The sequence below is a fragment of the Chelmon rostratus genome, chromosome 13 (assembly GCF_017976325.1).
Source record: "Chelmon rostratus isolate fCheRos1 chromosome 13, fCheRos1.pri, whole genome shotgun sequence".
NCBI classification, from domain to species: domain Eukaryota; kingdom Metazoa; phylum Chordata; class Actinopteri; order Chaetodontiformes; family Chaetodontidae; genus Chelmon; species Chelmon rostratus.
In genome coordinates, this window is record NC_055670.1 from 14855374 (window position 1) to 14874453 (window position 19080).

Genomic DNA, 19080 nt, shown 5'->3' on the forward strand with positions numbered 1-19080 from the left:
AGTAAATTTCCAACTTAGCTAATAACCCCTGGGAGAAATATTGTTAGAGACACGCATATCCTTATCCTGGTTGTTTTCCCACTTCTCACACTTTCGCCGCAATTCAAATTGATAATTGGCGCTTCAGTCTGATTATCAGGCTAATATTCCCTGACTAGAAGCTATAAATGTCTCTTTTAAATGCCACTGCTTATCAGTCAGGCAGGCACACGTTTAAACTAGCCCTTGGACACATGCACGAGGATGACTAATCCACGAGTGACTGCAGCTAAACAAGTCATGCTAATTTCACCGAGTCCACTGTGTAAACTACCGCTCGCCGTGCGGTGAAGCAAACCTGCCGAGCAGCATCTGGCTGTTCAACATCTACCCCTACTGGTCACAATGGAGTCTAAGCTTGTTCCAGCATCCGTCATAGACAGCACAACCCACAGCACGATTAACTGCTCGGCTTGTTGCCGTTTTAATTTAGTTACTTGCAGTTTTTCTCATTTCGCCAGTGGTGGAAAGAAAAAGCTCAAATAAAAGAAGAGCGTTAAAACAGGCTGCTTCTTAAAGGGTCAGTTCACTCAAATTATAGATGGATATAAATTCCTCTTTTCACCCAAATATAAAGGAGTTGAATGGGGTCTTATAGCAGTGATAAATGTTAAGCTTTTCTTGGGGTTGGTGGTTTGAGTGAATGAACTCCTTTAAATAAAATATTTGCTTCCTGTAGTAAAGAAATTGTTGCACTAATATATATGTAAATGGTCTTAACTGTTCTCTATATTTATTACTTTATGGGTGTTTAGCATATGTTTGTACACTTCCCTCTGAAATGCTTAATGATAAAAGAAATCAGAAAAAGGAAAACAAAAAAGGAAATGATCATCTGAACAGCTAGTTCCTCAAAACTTTACTTGCGTGCAAAAGTAAATAGTTACTTCACACTTTGGTTTATTGCACAAAATAAGAGAGGAATGAACCTTTGAGACAGTCTAGATATTAGTAGGAATGTGTTGAGCTGTTGTTGTATGTAGTTTTATGTTTTTATCTATTGTTGTATTTATGGGTGTTTATTTCATATGTTTAGGTTATCAGGTTTTACATGGGTGAATAAACTGAGCCTTGAATTAAAGGGTTTCTGTAAAGATAGTAAAGGCAATTAAAATCATTCATAGAAAAAAAAATAAGTCAAATCAGCTCCTCCACAGTTTTGCAGAGTGTTGCGATAGAGCAGGAAGCAGGAGGACCGATGAAAACACACCCGTCACACAGCTGACCACACCTCGGAAACTGCATAGGCTGATTTATTCCCCTCGTCTGCCACAAGCCTACATGTATGTGTGTGCCATTTGTTTTGGTCAGCAGGTCAGCATGTCACATCCCCTCCAGTTCAATTTTCCTCTCTGAGAGGAAATCATTTTGGGTGCTCGCATGATTTGTCAGCACGCTGACCTAATTGGGCACAACATGTTAACAAGAAAGGATGTAAACAAATCCTGAGTGTGTGTGGTTGCGCTTTTTTGATCTGCTTTGTGTTTACCCACGCAGAAGAGGAGGAAATGGGCATTTTTTTTATTGAAAGAACAGGAACGCAAAAGCAAGGCAGAGTAAAGCAAAACGCCGTAATTGGATATTGTTAAAAACCATCTATTGAATCTCCAGAGCTGTAAAATGAATCTAATAATGATGCAGTGCAGGGATGAAATGAATGGCTTGTTTATTTTGTACTCTGCACAGAGGCCTGCAACAACTGTGTTAGCATGTCATCAGGAAAGTAACTAAAGAGCTGTTTTGTAAATAGGCCACAGCTTGGACATTCCTCTGTTCACACACTGACGTAAACAAGGCGAGGGACGGTCACTCCTGCTGCTGGCACTCTCTCCACCACAGTAGGGTGGCAGTAATGTTCCAAGGCACAGGCCAGTCACATGTAGAAGCACTCAAGAGCTGTAGGCAGGAGGCTCCTCCCCTTGGTAGCTCGTGTAGGTACAAGACAGCACATCCCATGCATGAGCGCTGCAGCCCGTGGGCCCCCTTCCCTCACGTTTCCGCTTTTATTTTGAAATCCACCTCACTTACTTAACCAAACACCCCCCACCCATGCGCGCATCTTAAACTGTAAAAAAAAAAAAAAAAAAAAGGCAAAAAATGGGGAGGGGGTGCTATACCATAACTGTAGCCTGGAATATGAGCTCAGACTGGCTGAGTGACACTGCATGGAGGGCGCCTCCCTCGTGCACAGATGAAAAGTGAGGGCCAGGGATCCCCCCACCCCCCCACTCCCAGCTCCTCCTCATCTGCACCTAAAAATAAATATTTGCTCAGCTTCACGTTTTGCAGCCGGCTCTATTAGCGCTGTCCACAGGTCGGAGAGCAAAGCGAAAGTGTCATCACCTTTAATGACATTGTGCGGAGTTAATGGGACGCGGGCTGCGGGTCTGAGCTCCCAGGCGTCCCCCCCTCCGACGAGGATGAACAGCCCAACGTGTACCTCAGCGCAGGAGCAGAATGTGCAAGAATCAGTGCTGCTGCAAGGTTTCACTTTCTCTATTGTTTTATGTTTTTGCATTTGTGTAATGACAGCCAAATATCAGAAATCCATGATTATTATTGTAAATATATATTTTTATTATGGGACAATATCTCAAACAGGCGAGGTTTGGACCCCCTGCTCCATAAATCCATATTTCTGTGTCACTCATAAATAAATAAAAGGCAAACTGTGGGGATCAGTGAAACTGTTTGGGTCGACAAGTACAGTGACAACGACTTGATTTTCCACACAGTAGCTCTTTTTCACTCCCCTCCACCACCACCCCCACCTCCCCCCCAAGCCTGGAGGGACCCAAGGCACGGCCCTTATTATGATTTGATGAAATAACCCCTCTGCCTCCTTTAAGCCCATCCCTTTGCTGAATGTGCCCAGTGATCATCATGCCACTTTCGGAGCCTGGTGCACTTTCCACGCCGGAGAAACAGGAGTGATAGCACATGCACCTCCAAACAGCCTTTCTGCTGCTTTTCAGGGAGATTTTATTTAGAGGCGGTGCTTGTTGGCTCCAGAGGAGCGTCGTAACGACACTTTTTTTTCTCCCCCAGTCCCTGTTAAAAGAGTTAGACCAGGGCCAGAGTTGGTGCTGGGGGGTCGCTTATAGCTTAGTAATTTCCTGGGGGGTAATTGCGGCGATTTTGTTTTTGTTTTTGTTTTTAAATCCCAGCAGATATTTTTCTATTTTCTAATTTCATTTCATTTTATTTTATTTTATTTTTTTATTTTTCTACTTTGAATATCGCCACTCTCTCACTCTCAAGATCTGATAGCCTGCCCCTTCGAGATTTTTCCCCCCTTTCAGATCATGAACAAACTATATGTTGGGAATTTAAGTCCTTCGGTCACTGTCGAGGACTTGAAGGAGCTCTTTGGGGAGAGGAAGCTGCCAGTGGCCGACCAGGTCCTGCTGAAATCCGGCTATGCTTTTGTGGACTTCCCCGACCAGAACTCGGCCATAAAGGCTATAGAGACTCTTTCTGGTAAGTGTGGATTTGATAAGTGATGCTGCTGGTGACAGGGGAGGGGGGGTATTCACAGCGGGTCAAACTGCACGATCAGGCTGAAAAATAGCTCAGCGTGTCCGAAACGTGAAATATTAACGATTGCTTGTGTTATTATTATTATTTTTTGTGTGTGTGCGTGTGTGTGTGTATGTGTGCTGCTCGGGACAGTGTTTGCGATCACATCCGTGTGCCATCAGAGTTGAGATGAACGCTCAGCAATGCACGCTCCGGCAAAAAATTGGATAAATTATCGATCACAGGACACACTCGGGGCTTTAGTGCCCGTTTGCCTAAAGAAAACACGAGCCGTCGTAGCGCTATTAACGCGCACAATAACCTTTAGTTTGGAGATTCCGATAGTGTGGGGCGCTACTTTGCGATCACCCGCTGGAATGTATGGGATGGTCTGATGGTTCGGGTAGGCATAATTATTTTTCACTTATTTTTTATCTTGATTTTATTGAAGGGAGCAGAGCGAAGCGACCGCGGAAAACTTGTCAGATCCGTGTTCCTCTGATGTCCGGCTATGTTTTTACGAGGTGTCTTGGAGGTGGGTCACGGGGGTCCGGAGGAAAGAGCTAATAAACAGGTAGCTGAGGGGGTACGAGGTGAGACGCTAATTCCGTGCTGCGCCAGGCCACTCTCTGTAATAGTAACGAAAAGCCGTGTTCAAGGCTCGCCGAGGAGCGCTTCAAACTCAGCCCCGGCTGGCTCAGCGCGCAGAATTAAGAAACACCTACCTACAACAGAAAGAGTACAAGCCATTCTCCTTTCAAACCATCTCTCCTTTTGATGTTGCATTCTTTACTGAGAGCAGGAGAAAAAAAACACCCCTCATTGCACTGTGAGGGTTGTGGGAGTGGAAAGCATGGCTGCCCTGTTTCCCCCCATGCTATAAAAGCTTATCATGCTTCATTTTGGCGCCGCTTTGCCTCAATTGTGACCCTCAAAATGTGCCACCGTGGTGGTTTTAATCTAAACATACCCCGGTTCGCCCGCCGCCGTGCGCGCAACGCGCCCGTGCGGAGCACTTTTCGCAGGGGCTGGCTGTTTGAATGGGGACGCACCTACTTGGAGAAGTGATTCAAAGTGTTGCTGTGAAGGCCTACCAGCTTGCATTCTTACTGCCATGACACGCAGCTAATGTTACACTATCAACTTTCGTCCCTACAGGTAAAGTTGAATTACACGGAAAGGTGATAGAGGTAGACTACTCTGTTCCCAAAAAACTAAGGTAGGCCTACAATCTGACACACACACTCCCTCTCTCTCTCTCTCTGTGCCTCTGTGTGTCTCTCTCTCCCACACACACACACGCACACACACACACACACACACACACACATTGTGTCCTACGCCTATTCTGTGCCCCATGGCAGAGTGTGTGACCTGTAGGCTTCCGCTGTGAAATATAGCAAGCACATTTCCCCCTCTTGTCTCGGCTTGTGTGTGTGTGTGATTTTAAGCACGCCGCTGATGTTTCATTTCCCGACGATGGAAATGTAACTGCATGGCGATTAAACAAAAGAGACAAAGCGACAAAGAAACAGTTTAGTCCCGACACCGCTGCCGTATCGCGTGATCTGCAACATGAGGCCTCTCCCACCGTGAAAACACGGACTCGCGCACGGAGTGCACACATGTAATAATTGCATCTTAATTGAATTTGTCGCGCAGGCTGTAATCAAACTTTCACACAGCCCGCCGCGCACGTTGAAATTGTTTTTTTCTCTTTCCATATGTAGGCGATAAAGTTAGGTTTCATTATTGACTGTAACACTGCAATGCACGGTGCGTTGCATACCAATCAGCTGGGCCTCTCCGCTGCTTACTATATGCATGTGGATGTATGTGAGAAACAGTGTGTGTGCGTGTGTGTGTGCAAGGAAAGCGTGAGTCCAGGGGTTGTGTGCTGATCTATAGGCCAAGCCTTAACTCCACCAATGGCGTCTTTTGTCCCCTCTGCTATCAGCTCTTCCACGCAGTGCACAAACACAAGATGTCCACGAGCTTTTTTTTTTTAAAAAATTGCATTGAAATAACAATTAAACGAGCCTGTTTCTCCCCCGTGTGCGCAGTTCCTAATAAACTCACTCCGTTTGTGGCATATTATGCAGCCTATGCGCTCTCAACACGTATAGATGCACCCTTGTTTCACCACAATGCCCACGACTGTAGGGAAAGACTACCTTGCGTGACAAAAAGGTAAATATTCAAGCCCCTTGTGGAGGAACACGTGACCCATACTTTATGCGCTTCCAGCATGGTCCTCCCCCTTCAGTGCAGGCTACACTTTTCCTGCATTACAGCTCTCGTTTTTTTTAAACTGTGCTCCACTGTAGAGAAAACACGTAGGCCCATGTTTGAAACGTCTCAAGATCGAGCTGCTGTGTTATTTCCTCGCTCCACGGCTCGATCTGAAAGCGTTTTGTAAGCTGCAAGGCGCAACATGGTGAAAAAGCCTGCGCCACTCCCCACAGTTAATGTGCACGTAGGCCATGGCAATGTTTGAGAGCCTCATAATGGCTGCCATGATGGCCCTGCACACTGCACGGCTATAGGCGGAATCAGATGGAGCAGATTTCCATACATGTGCCTGCATGCGTCCAATCGGCTGCGCGCAGGGCTGCAGGTCGGGCTGTGCGTGCTTTGGACCAGGCCCCTTAAAAGCGAAATGTTCGCCATACGAGCGAGGTGGACGCGAGCGCAAGCGCACCACGCGCACAGGTGTTCATTTTGAAACACGCAGAGAATTAGCGTGACGTGGGTGAAATCGCACGTGGAGGTGAATTATTAGTTGAAACCGATTTAAAGTGATTGAAGCTTTCCCACGGTGCTTCTCCAATTTGATGTTTAAAACCCTCCCGTGAGTTTGTTTGGACCCTCGGTGTGGTCTTGCAGAAACATTTGCATCAATTCCAGATTTAAAGTTTAAAATGCGCATTTTCATGCTGAAGTGTTGAATGTTTTTGTGGTAATTTATAGAAATCTGTGTGATGCAAATTTTCAGTCTTTTTAATATATAATTTTAATTCATTCTAGTTGTGTCAGACATGTTGAGAAATAACATTTATATTTAACAACAGAAGTTTACAACACTAGCATTTTATTTCTAAATCCTGTATTTAGATAATAATAATAATTCCAGGCATTGTTATGAATTTGATATATATGGTTACTATGGTGAGTTAAGCAGGACTGTGGAGGGAACCCTTCATCAGTTTCAGTCATGTAGGCTGAAGCTGTGTGTGAGCTTATGTTCAGGCCTGCTGGCATTTCTTGGTTTTGTGAGGCTGCTGTAGCTTCAGCTGCTGTTTGCTGTGTGTTGTGTTTGTTGATATATTTTAGTTGTGTTTTGTTGTGTACTGTCTTCAGTGTGTGAGCAGGCACAGCGGAGCTGACAATTAAATTGCCCGTTTTTTAAGGGTAGAAAATTATGATTGCTTATTGTGTTGTCTCTGTAATAACATTTTGTTTGCTAATGAGTTTAGTTCTGTAATAAACTGGGCCTTTTTAAAATGCAATTTTAAATAGTCCAGAAAAGACAAAGCGATGAATTGTTGTTGTTGTGAGGTTCTATTTATTATTTAAATGTTGTTTCATTGACATTCATTTTATATTTTGAGATTTCAAATTGGCTCAAAAGTGTCAGCTTTCATATTATTTAGATATAAGTAATTTTAGCAGAAGTAAACTAGCTTTTTGATTTTACTTGTAAAAGCTTTTGATGTTTCTTGTCATGGAAACTCCAGAATAATTAGTTGCACTGTATCAGTCATATTTCAAAAAGAGTTTTAGAAATTATCAGGGTTATTTTTATTGAAATAATTGATTTGATCAGTGTTATAATAATGTAGGTTACATAATATTAATTCATCCTGGATTTCAGTGCTGAGACAGCTGCCACTGGAAATTTACCAACCTTTTTTTTCTGTTAATGAATCACACAATTTTCTCATATACTGTATGTTATTTAATTACTATTATCACCTGGGCTTGTTATGTAATTGTAGGTTTAAAATATAAACTGTTAAGTCATTTGACAATGAAATAATCAAGAGCTGAACCAAACAAACAAACCAAACTAATGAAACATTAGAGAAAATAAATAGATTTATGTAGACTGACTTTTAATAATTCTTTAATTTATATTGTCTAAATTTGATTGGTAGAGTGGAAATAACTTTGATAAGAGTTTGTTGCTCAAACCTAAATATCTTTCTTGCACCAACCTAAATATCAGTCTTGCTTTTTGCTCATGTATTTTTTAATGGTGTATTATTTTGATACCAGGAATCAGAAAACAATATTTTTCTCCTCCTCGTTAAGTTTCTTTTGTGAAGCAAAGCTCGTGGCTGAGTCTCTGCGTGTGCAGCGGGCTAGGAATCAGTGTGGACTTCATGTTAATTGATACTGGTGCTACATAAATGATATGCAGTGTTAATAGGTGGTGAAGGTGCGGACAGAGCGACTAGCGTGATCTCTTGCTTGTTATTGTGGGATAAATACGTTTAAAGCTGTCTGCCTGAGAACAAGTACACAGGTTTGTTTACTTTAGTGACAAAACCAGACTTTTCTCCTCCTAATTATCTCTCTACAGCGTTGACTTAACCTTGAGTGAAAATGTGCTCAAATAAACAGGTGATGAATTTGTGATTGCGTGCTAACTCTTGTGTTACACTCCATTGGGCTGCAACACAATAAACACAGGGTGAACTGTTTTGTGTTCTTCATGAAAATCTAAGTTCTGCAGCTTAATGCTGTTTGATAAAACTACATTGATCACGAGACCGTTTTCTCATGAAACGATACAAACCGAGACATGGGTGTAAACATCTGCATTGCACCACCGTCGTGCACATGCAGATGTGTGTGTTGGGTCGTCAGTGCACACTGAGTCACAACAGTGAAATACTATAGCCATCAGTTGATCCACTCTGAATCCATTAATACTCCCCAGTTGATCCTGGGTGTAGGGGAAGCTCTTCAATTCGGGCTCTGGTTTTGTCCGGAGCGATAGCAGGAGGTGCTGCACTGCTCCCCTCTGAAGCCACATCCCCTGCACCCTCCTCCTGCCTCCTCGTGTGTCCCCTCACCTGTCCGTGAGGAGGGATCACACAAAGTGATCTGTTTTGGGGGGGTGAGCGGAGCAGATGTTCTAGGTGTCTCTCGACTACACTCATTTTCATCTTTCTGACTTGCGATCAGTTCTTCTCTGTTTTTTTTACTCATGAAGGGTGCAAAAAGAGATTATACTTCATGTTGTGGAACCATTTGTCTTTGACTGACCCCCTGCAGTTTAAAATAATACTTATGAGGTGTGAAAAAATAACGGCCAATGAGATAGTTCTTCATCAGCACTTCCAGAAATAATGACTATGTACTTGTCGTGTGTTAGCTAAAATAGCTTTTATTTCGAGTGCTCAGCCACTGCATTTAGATTTCAGACCTTCTCCCAACGTTGCAAAATTTGCACAGCAATTATTAACTTTTCACAGAAGCGCACTTTTCTCCTGAAGTGATAACATACTTTCTAGTACAACAGAGCATATAGCTTAAGGGAGTGGCGAGATAAGATGTGAGAGCATTGTAAATTCATTGTGTGCCTATCAGAGCTGTGGGATCGGTGTTAAAGCTCTCCGAGAGTTGGGATCTCCTTTTTTTTTTTTTTAAGCAGACACTTGCACGTGCACCACAGCAGCGAGATTCACTTCTCAGTTAGCTGCCGTTCGCATTCCACCCCAACCTGTTGCATGACTAATATGCTGCTGCAGTGTTTCACTCATTTCAACCAGGAGTTAAATAAGCAGCTCGATGACTCTCAGGAGCAGCGGTGAGGAGGTGTGGAAGGTGTGGTCGGGATGAGGAGGATTGCATTTTCCTGTTAATACTAAATCACCAAAATATACCGGAGATGAGAGAGGTCGAACGGGAGGCTTTACCAGATGGTTTCACCTGAGGGAACGTGGCTGGAGAAGCGATAGCTGGCGTGTTTGGTCAGTGACAGACTCCAGTTTGGGCTTAGAAACATCATCTAGGAGATGAAGGGGTGTTTCTTCTTCCTGTGCAATTATTTGTGTCCTCGCCATTGCTCATTACCTCACGCTAGTTGTTATTATTTAATGACGAGAGTAATGGAGAGACAGGCCAAAATAAACCCTCATTGATTAGAGATGAGAGGCATAAAGCCTCCTTGAGCTGAGCCACTGAAGCATTTTTCTTCTAACGCTGCAAGTGAATGTGTCAGTGATTGCATATTCTTATTGGCTTGTTGAAGACTGTCTGTCTAGAAAACCAAAGGAAAAGTTGAATTTCTGCACACTGTTAGCATTGAATTTATTAGAAATAGATTTCGCTTTGTGAAGCACCTGACCAAGGGTGCAAAATAAAAGTGTGACCACCGTAACAATCCTCTACAGGATAGACTGACAACAGATGTTTGAGGATGCTGTTTTGCTAAGCAGTGTTTGATGAATTGCTGGAATCCTAAATGTGCTTCATGTGAATATTTAATGAATTACAAACCGTGATTATGAGTTGCGCAGTTTGTACCGAGTTCTTTTTTGGGGCAAGTAATTTGAAGATGTGACAGCTGCTCTGTCTCTCCTTCCTTTTCTGTGTCCCTCTGTCGCTCAGTCTGTCTCTCTAATGCGTGCATGCAGCATGTTTGGAGATGCGTTGAGGGGGGGGTTTATGCACGTGTATGTATGTTCACGCGCAGCTTGAGGACGACACTGGAGAAACACAAAAGTTGTGGCGAATCCCAGCTGAAAGCTACATGTCGGATGTAAACTTAAGTGTTTCTCACCCGTCAGTGTGCCAGCACTCCCAGCGGGCACACGAGGGTGTGGTCTCCATGGAAGGTTCGGCAGCTGAGGCGCACAGCAGGTGGCATTTCTCACACAGGCAGACCCTGTCCTTGTCCCATTTCAACACCATATAACCTCACTGCCCCTGCTGGAACTTTAAAGCTCTGATGGGTCTTGAACAGGTGAAATGAATATGGCGAAAAGTCAACAGCCAATCAGAGCGAGCCGGGGGCCGTAATGCTTACACGCAGCCAATCCTACGCAAGTGGGTCGAGTGGTAGGGATCGAGGCTCACGAAGAGGCTCCGTGACTAAGCCTCGAGCTGGGAATGCTGTTGGCCGGAAGCTTCACCCAGGTCGAATGATCTTCTTAATCTCTTCGGTCGGACCTTCGCCCCTCACTCGCCTCCTACCTTGCTTAAATGCTCCAGACAGAAGTGGGGCCACAGGGGCTGGCTCAGGACCCCCCTTATATCTGATTGGCACCCCTTGAGGCCCCCTACTACAGTCAGAAGGTGACAGGTAGTTGACTTATTAGTATCACAGATGGATTACTGAACAGGCCTGGGCCAGGGTACAGGCCCAGGGCCCCTGGACCAGAACCTCTGTGTGAGGTGACTGTTAACAGTTCTTGTTGAAAAGTCAATCAAATAACTGCAAAGAAACACAAAACGATCACAAAGAGATGCAAAATGACCACAAAGAGATGAAAAACAACCACAAAGATACAAAGAAGACCACAAAGAGATACAAAAAAGCACAAAGAGACAACAAAAATGACCACAGAGAGATGTGAAAACAACACAGAGACAAAAACACCCACAAAGAAATGCAAAAAAAAAAAAATCTCCCACAAAGAAATGCAAAAAAAAAAAAAAAAACCCACAAAGAAATGCAAAATAGCCACAGAGACAAAAAACAGCCGTTAACAGATGCAAAACGACTGGAAAAAAAATACAAAGTGACCAAACGACCTGAGACTGTGTCAGGAAACCAATTTTCTCATAATCTATCCATGGCTGTAGGCTGTGTGGGGTTACAAACAGCTGTTTATTTATATTCTTTCATATTAGAACATTTAAAATAGTTTATTTGGCATTCATTTGTAACACTGGCTAAACAATGTTACTCTTAATAACGTACATTTAATTATTGCCAAGATCCAGAGCGTTAAATGTGAGTCTGTGGTCCGCCAGTGCACTGAAGTCAGGGCGCTGCTTGACCTCGTGTTTGTAACGAAACTTTCGTTTGCAGCAACTTGGATTGTTGCTGTTTAACTGAGTTTCAGGAGCGAAACTTTGTCCAAAGTGAGCCTAAAGGGTAAATACACCCACGAATGCTGCCAGGACCGTCTCTCCCGGCATGCTTTAGAATGCAGCAGAGGAGTCAGGGAGCAGCGACCGTGGGAGGCCTCGTGGCTACGTAGCGCGTGACGTGGAGGGTCGGGGGACACGGGAGAGGCTGACTGACAGCCGCTCAGTGTAGCATGGATAGCTTTGTGGAGCTGCAGCTAACCAGCCATGAGCAGCTACTGTCAGACTCTCTCCGCTGGAAAGACAGGGAGTCCAGCGAAGCCTTGACGCTCGGTAGGAGCACATTTATGGCCCTTTGAGAGAGTCACTGTGTGGGTACCTGTGTTGCAGCTGGGCTCGTGTCAGCACATAGCCATAGCCTTAACGTAATAGACAAGGAGTCTTTCCTATGACATCACAGTTTGGGAGGAGCCAGAGAATTCAACCGAACCAAACTTTCAAATTGATCACATTTTTGCAGATTTTCACCCCTTCTTTAAAACTGTGCCCCCCATTCAGAAGTTTCTAATCCCGCCCCTGGTCCCAGGAACATCCTGATATGGTGTAACAAAGAAATAACATGCATGGATTGTTTTGTGCACATCATGTCTCTCATGTTTTTTTTTTTTTTTTTTTTTTTTTTTGATGCTGGCTCTCTGTGAAGTAAATGTCGAATCCAGTCTTCTGACATTTACAGCATCTCGATGTGGGAGCAACACTGTGCCGCCGCGCTTCTGAATATGTGTGTCCATGTGTGTTTACAGGTTGTGCTGTATTCACTCCCAACTCTTCCAGGTTAGGTTCTCCACGTTGCCATGGGAACCAGTTTTGAGTGTTTTGCTTAGTTATAGGAGCAGCGCTCAAACGTTGGAGGCTTTCAGAAAATGAACCCAAAGTCCTCCAGTGTGCAGAACACCACGCAAGCTGCACAAAAACAAACAACCCCCCCACCAAACAAAAAACAACAAAAGTTGAGTTTACAGCATGAGACACCCTGAGATTCACCCTAGAAGGGATCATTATAATATCTTTTGATATCACTGTCAAAATCCTATGATTATAGCTTGAATTTGTTATGGGCTGCTGTCAGTTTGGGGACCCTGTAATTTCCACCCATTTCCCAGGAGAGCGGAGACGGCCTACCGGTTATAGCTGCAAGCCCGGGTCTGCAGTCCAGCCGCGTGCTGGTGGCTCACGCTATGGGCGGTGCAGTGGTCAGAGTGCTGATTTTATATGACAGTGAATACATAGCCTAGTAAGGTGCCTCAATAAAAATGCCTGAGTAAAGCTATCGCTTTATTGAAACCCTCAAGTGCTCATTTTCTTTCCACAAGTGCGGCAGGGAAAAACTGCAGAGTGGGCTGTCCATCTATGTCACAGCCGCAGCCCTTTTGTGACCTTTTCTTATTCATAAACCCACTCGGAGCCGCCATTTCCACCCTTTTCCATATGTATGCAACGGAAGCCGGGAAACCCCCTCCCCTCCCCTCCTCCCCCCACACACACAGAACAAGTCATCTACAGTAAGGTCGGCGCACAGCTGAGCCTCCGACACAACCTGCAGCACAGTCTGATCATTGTGTTTCCTCTGTTTCACACTGTCTCTGACGGAAGAGGAAGACAGGGAGAGGACTTCCGAGTCGAAGACACGTGCATGAGCCACACGCATGCTTATGCTGTCCTCTTAATGTGTGTGCGTGTGTGTGTGTCTCTGCTCCTGCGTGGGCAGAAATGAGCACTGCTGATAGAGGGCAGCATTTCTTCCCCCTGTCAGGGAGGCTTGCTGGCTGGCTGTGTGAGGCTGCTGGTGTCTTGAGGTGGAGTTACCCCTCTCTCAGCAGACTGTGACAGGTCCGCTCACAGAAAAGGAGGATTTCTGGCTGTGGGTTTGAGACAGAAACTGAAAGCATGCATATCCTCCCATCACCCCTTAATCTTACCTTCGCTTGACCTGTGAACTGGTTTCATTCCTTGACTTTGGACCCTGTCTTGTATCCTCTTGTTTTGAAGGATAATGCTGGTTGAGATGAGACAGACACAAGCCACATTAATCCCCATCCTGTCTTTGAACTGTCCTCCTGGTCAACTTGTCTTTTAGTCTTAGAGAGAGACTTTTTGATGCGGTGTCAGACACACAGCGGTAAACCGCAGGTCTGCTGGTCATACCTGACGTGTTTGTGTGAGTGTGTTATGGTTTATGATCAGCTTTTTTTTGCAGCCTTGTCTAAAAATTTAATTAGGACACGAAAATGGAGGACTGGGGAAAAAATCAAGATGAGAAAAAATAAAAAATGTATTTGCAGGCTGGATGTAACTATAAATAATGCAGCATGTTGGGGGCCTTATGAAATTGTCTTTTGGGTATGATCTGACCCCTGGGCCGGTTGTTTGTCCATTAAATACGAGCCTCAACTGGCTGCCGTTAACGTATCTTAGCATAAAGCTAAGCTAAAATAGGATTTTGTTACCTTTGGAGGCAGACAGGCCAGCTCTTTCCTCATACATCTAGTCCTTAGGCTTAGCTGAGCCAACCGCTTGCTGGCTGTAGCTTCATATTTAGCGCGCAGACACGAGAGTGTAATCGATCTTCTTTACCTCTCGGCAAGAAAGTGAATAAGTGTATAACTTCTGAACTATTCCCCTAATGATTTTGCTTCTCTTCTTCCAGTGGAAAAATATTGATTCTCCTTGTAAAACTGTGCTCTTGTGATTTTTAAATTCACCACTGGCAAGCCTTCTTGTGTCGTGCACAACCAAGCCGCGGCAGCAGTTGCAGGCTGTCCTGCAGTTTCGTCGGAAGTAACGTTTAGTATCTGGCAATTGTGATACGCCATGAAGCCTGTTGTTTTATGCAGCTGTGCTTGGTTCCTGACCATGATTTGCTGAGCTCGGAGATGAGTTGGGTAATGTGGGCCAGGCAGGTGCTGGAGAGTAGGACGGCTCCATCTGCCTCCCTGCCAAGTGACCCAGCACATGCCAATATCGAGTCAGTGGCAGCGTGAGAGACGGACAGAGCATGTATGTGTGAGAGTGCAATGGAAAGACGGGAGGGGAAGAACAGGGTTGCGGGGAGAAAGACCCGTGGGAGTCCTTTTGATTTTATCACACCAAACGTCAGGTTGCAGGGCGAGCGGCGGAGGATTTTCATCCAGCCGCTGCAGAGAGCTGCACACACAGGGGCTGTGAGCAGAATGCAAAAAAAAAAAAAACTGTTTGTAAATAGTTGTTGTCTTGCTGACCCTGGTGTAATATTTCCCAGGAGGAGCAGAATATTTTACAGTGAATTGTTCAATCTGCGTGTGTCTCACTAAACAGTCTATACTCAGGGTTTCCCCTGGGTGCAGTAGCTGCTGCGGCAGTGCTGCTGTACTGTACACGACGAGTGCTTTGACAGTCCTGAGCTTTTAAGAGCCGTTATGTTCCCGTTTTGAAAACACCACACATAAAACTGACAAAATGCACATGCAAGTTGCTAGGATACCACCCGATTGATTGATTGGCCGTATGTGCTGAGCGTGTTTGGGGTTCTTGTCTTCAGCAGTTGCCGACACAGCACCGCGGCCTCACGCATGCAAACAACATTATGACACTGATTGATGAATTGCCCGTCCCTGTCAGGTTAGATGAAGCACACCCTGACACAGATCCAATTAAAATTGAAGAGCGCCCCCATAGCAGAGCACGATCTCGTTAAAAAAAACCCTAAAGGCTAACACACGGGCATCTTCAGCTCACCAGGATAGTAAATATTTGATGCTGAAGCAGCCATGCGTGAGTTCTTGTCGGAGGGTTGCAAAAGTTAATGGGGTCTCTGCCTGTTACGCATAGCAAGACCAGAGCTGCTCGCCCGAACATCAGCGCGCTCATTCAGCGCACGTCCAGGTGACTTTCATACTCATCAATGGTGAATTCCGCGAGACGCAGCAGTTCACCACACTTCCTGCCGCAGCGTTTGCCCTCCTTCCCTCACCCCTTCCTCCCCTCCTCCTCCTCCCCGTGTGCATGTTTTGTGTCAGTGCACCATGTCATGCGTACCACCTAGATCGCGTGCATTGTCTCCAACCGCCCCACCCCCCTCCTCCCCCTGCTCACAATGTCACTGCTCCCCTGGCACCGCGTGGCAGCGCAGGCTGACGCCGGCTGTGAGTTAGCATGAGCGGGCGTAAATAGCGCGCAGCTCTGTGTTGTGTACTATAAGCTGAATGTGAGCCGCCCTATCAGACAGTGCAACAGAGACAGGCAGTTTATTCTTAGTAGAGATGCGGTTACCGCTAGTGGAATTCTTCGACAACAGTAGACGTTTGTGTGTGCGTGTGCGTGTGTCCGTGTCATTGCGTGTGTGTGTATGTGTGTGTGTGTGTGTTTGTACAGTGCCTCTGTGTTCCTGTCATTCCCCAAGCGGGAGGCAACAGTTCATTTCAGAGATGGTTGCTAAGATGGTTTTGTTTTAAGTGGCGTGAGGAGTGACTCCAGGCAGCCCGGTTTCCGGTCGCGACGTTGCGGGACAATAAATTACAGAGATATAGGATGACAAGCTTCAAAGGGCGAGTTTGATGTCACAGAGGCGGCGGTGGTGTAGATGTGGGGCCGCTGAAGATGGGGCATCAAATACGCTCGCACTCGAAGAAAAGTTTAATTCAACAGGACTTGTGTTCGTTCTTCTTTTTGTCAAGTGCTGTTGTCGCGCCCTTTGATGGACGCAAAGCCACCTCGGGCATTTGTAGAGCATTTGCAGCATTGCTGCTTCCTCTCCATCACCGCACATCATCAAAGCTGGCATATCCAGTATGATTCACAACCCAGGTCCACACACACACACACACACACACACACACACACAGATGGACTCCGATTTGATCAAACGTCAGTGCAAATAACAGAAATGCCACCGGACAAAGCCCAGCTCTGATTTGCTGGTCACTGCTCTTAGCGGTCTTAAAAAAGCGCAGTCCACCCCTGCAGACGTGAACCTTTTCTGCAACGTTGTCTGATTATGACGAACAATCTTAATGCCGCTGTGTGTTTGTGAATTGCTCGGATCTGCCAGGCCTTCACACTGACTCGGTGCTTTTTCAGAGCTGTTGTTGTGGCTGTCTTAAAGAATGAGCAGCCAGGTTTTCAGGTCAGCCCTCGCTCCTAATAGCCCCTTCAACTTAGACAGTGTGTTTGTTAAAGAGGGGGGAACCGGCCTCGTATGTTTTCTGCCAGGAATGATGAAAGCGGCCGGCCTGTAAATGCTTGCAGATTTGTTTTGGTGTTTCTGTGCGGAGGAGAGTCGTAAGCCAGCGTAGGGCTGGAAATAGTTGTTAAATTAGTGGACTGCAGCCTTGAATATCCTGTGTAACAAAACTGAGACCATCATCTCATTGTTATTAACCTTTTAGTACTGAGCCTCAGGTGGTACCAAATCAATATTCAAGGAGAGTTCTTTTGTAACGTCTGCTTCAGAACAAAACTTTGTTCCCTTGGGTTTGGTGACGATAAGGATTTTAGATTTAAACCCTTTTTTTTTTTTTTAGTTAACTATTGTGTTTGTGTGCTGTTGCATTCACATGCTGTAGGATTTTGTCAGAAAAATCAAACCTGGAGGACGAGCAATAAACAAATGTAAACCGTTACGGAGGCTGCCGCTCTTGCGAGTTAAGAATGGCTCCGGCTTGGCAGACGTTTGGGCTCTACTGCCTTATAGTCACATACATAAGAGGCACCGACAACAAACCTTTCCCTCAGGCTTTTTTCACAATCACCAATAATTCTCTCCCGCCTTCTCTGTCTCACTTTAAATGCTGCCCACACAACCGCCGTTTCCACCCGCTCCCCTCCGCTGCGGAGCTCAGGCTCTCTAACTTGAGATATCGATGTCAACTCAGGATATTTGCTCAAGTATTTATCGCATATTGATCAGGGCTGACACCCCTGAGAGCATCTCCGATAATTGAATTAGTCTACATGTTACATTCCCACACTGCGCACGGGCATCCTCTGAACTCCAGCTCCCACCATCCTTCTCCAAATCAGCCTCGTCTCATTCACACACACACACACACACACACACACACTGTGTTTCCATCACTTTCTGAGACATAACAACTTAATTTCCATTTAATATCCTAACTCTAACCTTTAACCTCACCTTAAGCCAAGGCTTCACCCTAAAATTTAATGATTTATGTTGTGGGGTCTTTGTCCACATAAGGAAGGCGAGTCCCCACAATATGACTGTACACAGATTTATGTCCCCACAATGTGAGTAATGTGAAGTGAATACGGACACACACACACACACACACACATACACACACACACACCAAACCATCACTTAGTCTCAAGCCCCCTGCCTCATTTCAGAGAGTAGGTCAGGATTTGGAGCCATTTTAGCCACAGGATTAAAGTCTGACAGGGATAATGCCACTTCAGCCACTTGTGGGTCACGTGACACAAGATGATCTAAGGTTTCGGGCGGAGCAGTATTTGATTAATGTATTGGAGGCCCTTTTCCACTTGACTCCACCCACCGTGGAGCCGGACGACCATAAATGTTAGAAACTGCTCTTTTACAGACGACGCAGAGGAAAACCGTGATGGCCCTGAGTTGTTTTTCCAGCCTCACTTTTGCACTCTCACCCTCCACAGACAGCAAACATGAGACCGTCTCTCTACTGCCCAGAACTGCCTGTTGATGTAAGTTTACCATTAAACCTGTGTGTACTGCCCCCCCAGCCCGCACAAGTGCGTCCTATATAGATAATCCCACCGCCGTGTTAATCTGTTGATGTCTTATCAGCGTTACCGCACTTTATTTGTTTTACTACACTTCACTCACTTGTGTAAAAAGTGCTCTCAGTCTGCAGTTCATTTGAACTCTTCATCAGCTCTCATCTGTTGCTGGTTCTTTTCACTTTTTCTGATGTTTAATCATCTTCAATCAAATGATCACTGATGAATAACGAGACAACTGTTAATTTGTGGTTGGTTCCTTTTTGTTTTTCTCATTGATTATTCTGAACTCTGCTTTTACTGAAAGAGCTCAGGCGTTTAAATAAATATTTCAGGGCTGCAGCACTCAATTCTTTTCATTATCAATTAATTTGATGATGATCATTTTCTTGAATAATTTAGGAATTATTTGGTGGATACTGAAAAATGACCATCTCAAGTTCCGGGAGCCCGGGCGGACGTCTTCATCTTGCTTGTTTTGTTTGACCAAAAGAAAAAAAAAATCCAATCCTTTCAATCACATAAGATGAAAAAAGCAGGAAAATCTGCACACTCGACAAGCTGGAGCCAACATCTGATTTAGATGATTAGTCGATGATGATAATCAGAATTATTGGCAGTTAATTTTCTGCCAATCAACTAATCCATTGATTAATTTGTTTCCGCTCCGAGAGACTTAATAATTACTTAATAGTAGTGGCATTTAAATAGTAATACTGT

The 19080-nt window shown here is 45.0% G+C and overlaps 1 protein-coding gene across 2 annotated transcripts in view; it reads left to right on the top strand.

Moving 5' to 3' along the window:
* The first annotated feature begins 2925 nt into the window (after window positions 1-2925).
* The window catches only part of igf2bp2a (insulin-like growth factor 2 mRNA binding protein 2a), a 49892-nt gene continuing 33737 nt past the window's right edge, over window positions 2926-19080 (top strand). For both annotated transcript variants that reach the window (XM_041950290.1, XM_041950291.1), the window contains exons 1-2: window positions 2926-3519; window positions 4717-4777. In XM_041950290.1, the coding sequence (XP_041806224.1) occupies window positions 3345-3519; window positions 4717-4777 (236 nt within the window). In that variant the 5' untranslated portion in view covers window positions 2926-3344. The remainder of the gene's footprint in view (window positions 3520-4716; window positions 4778-19080) is intronic.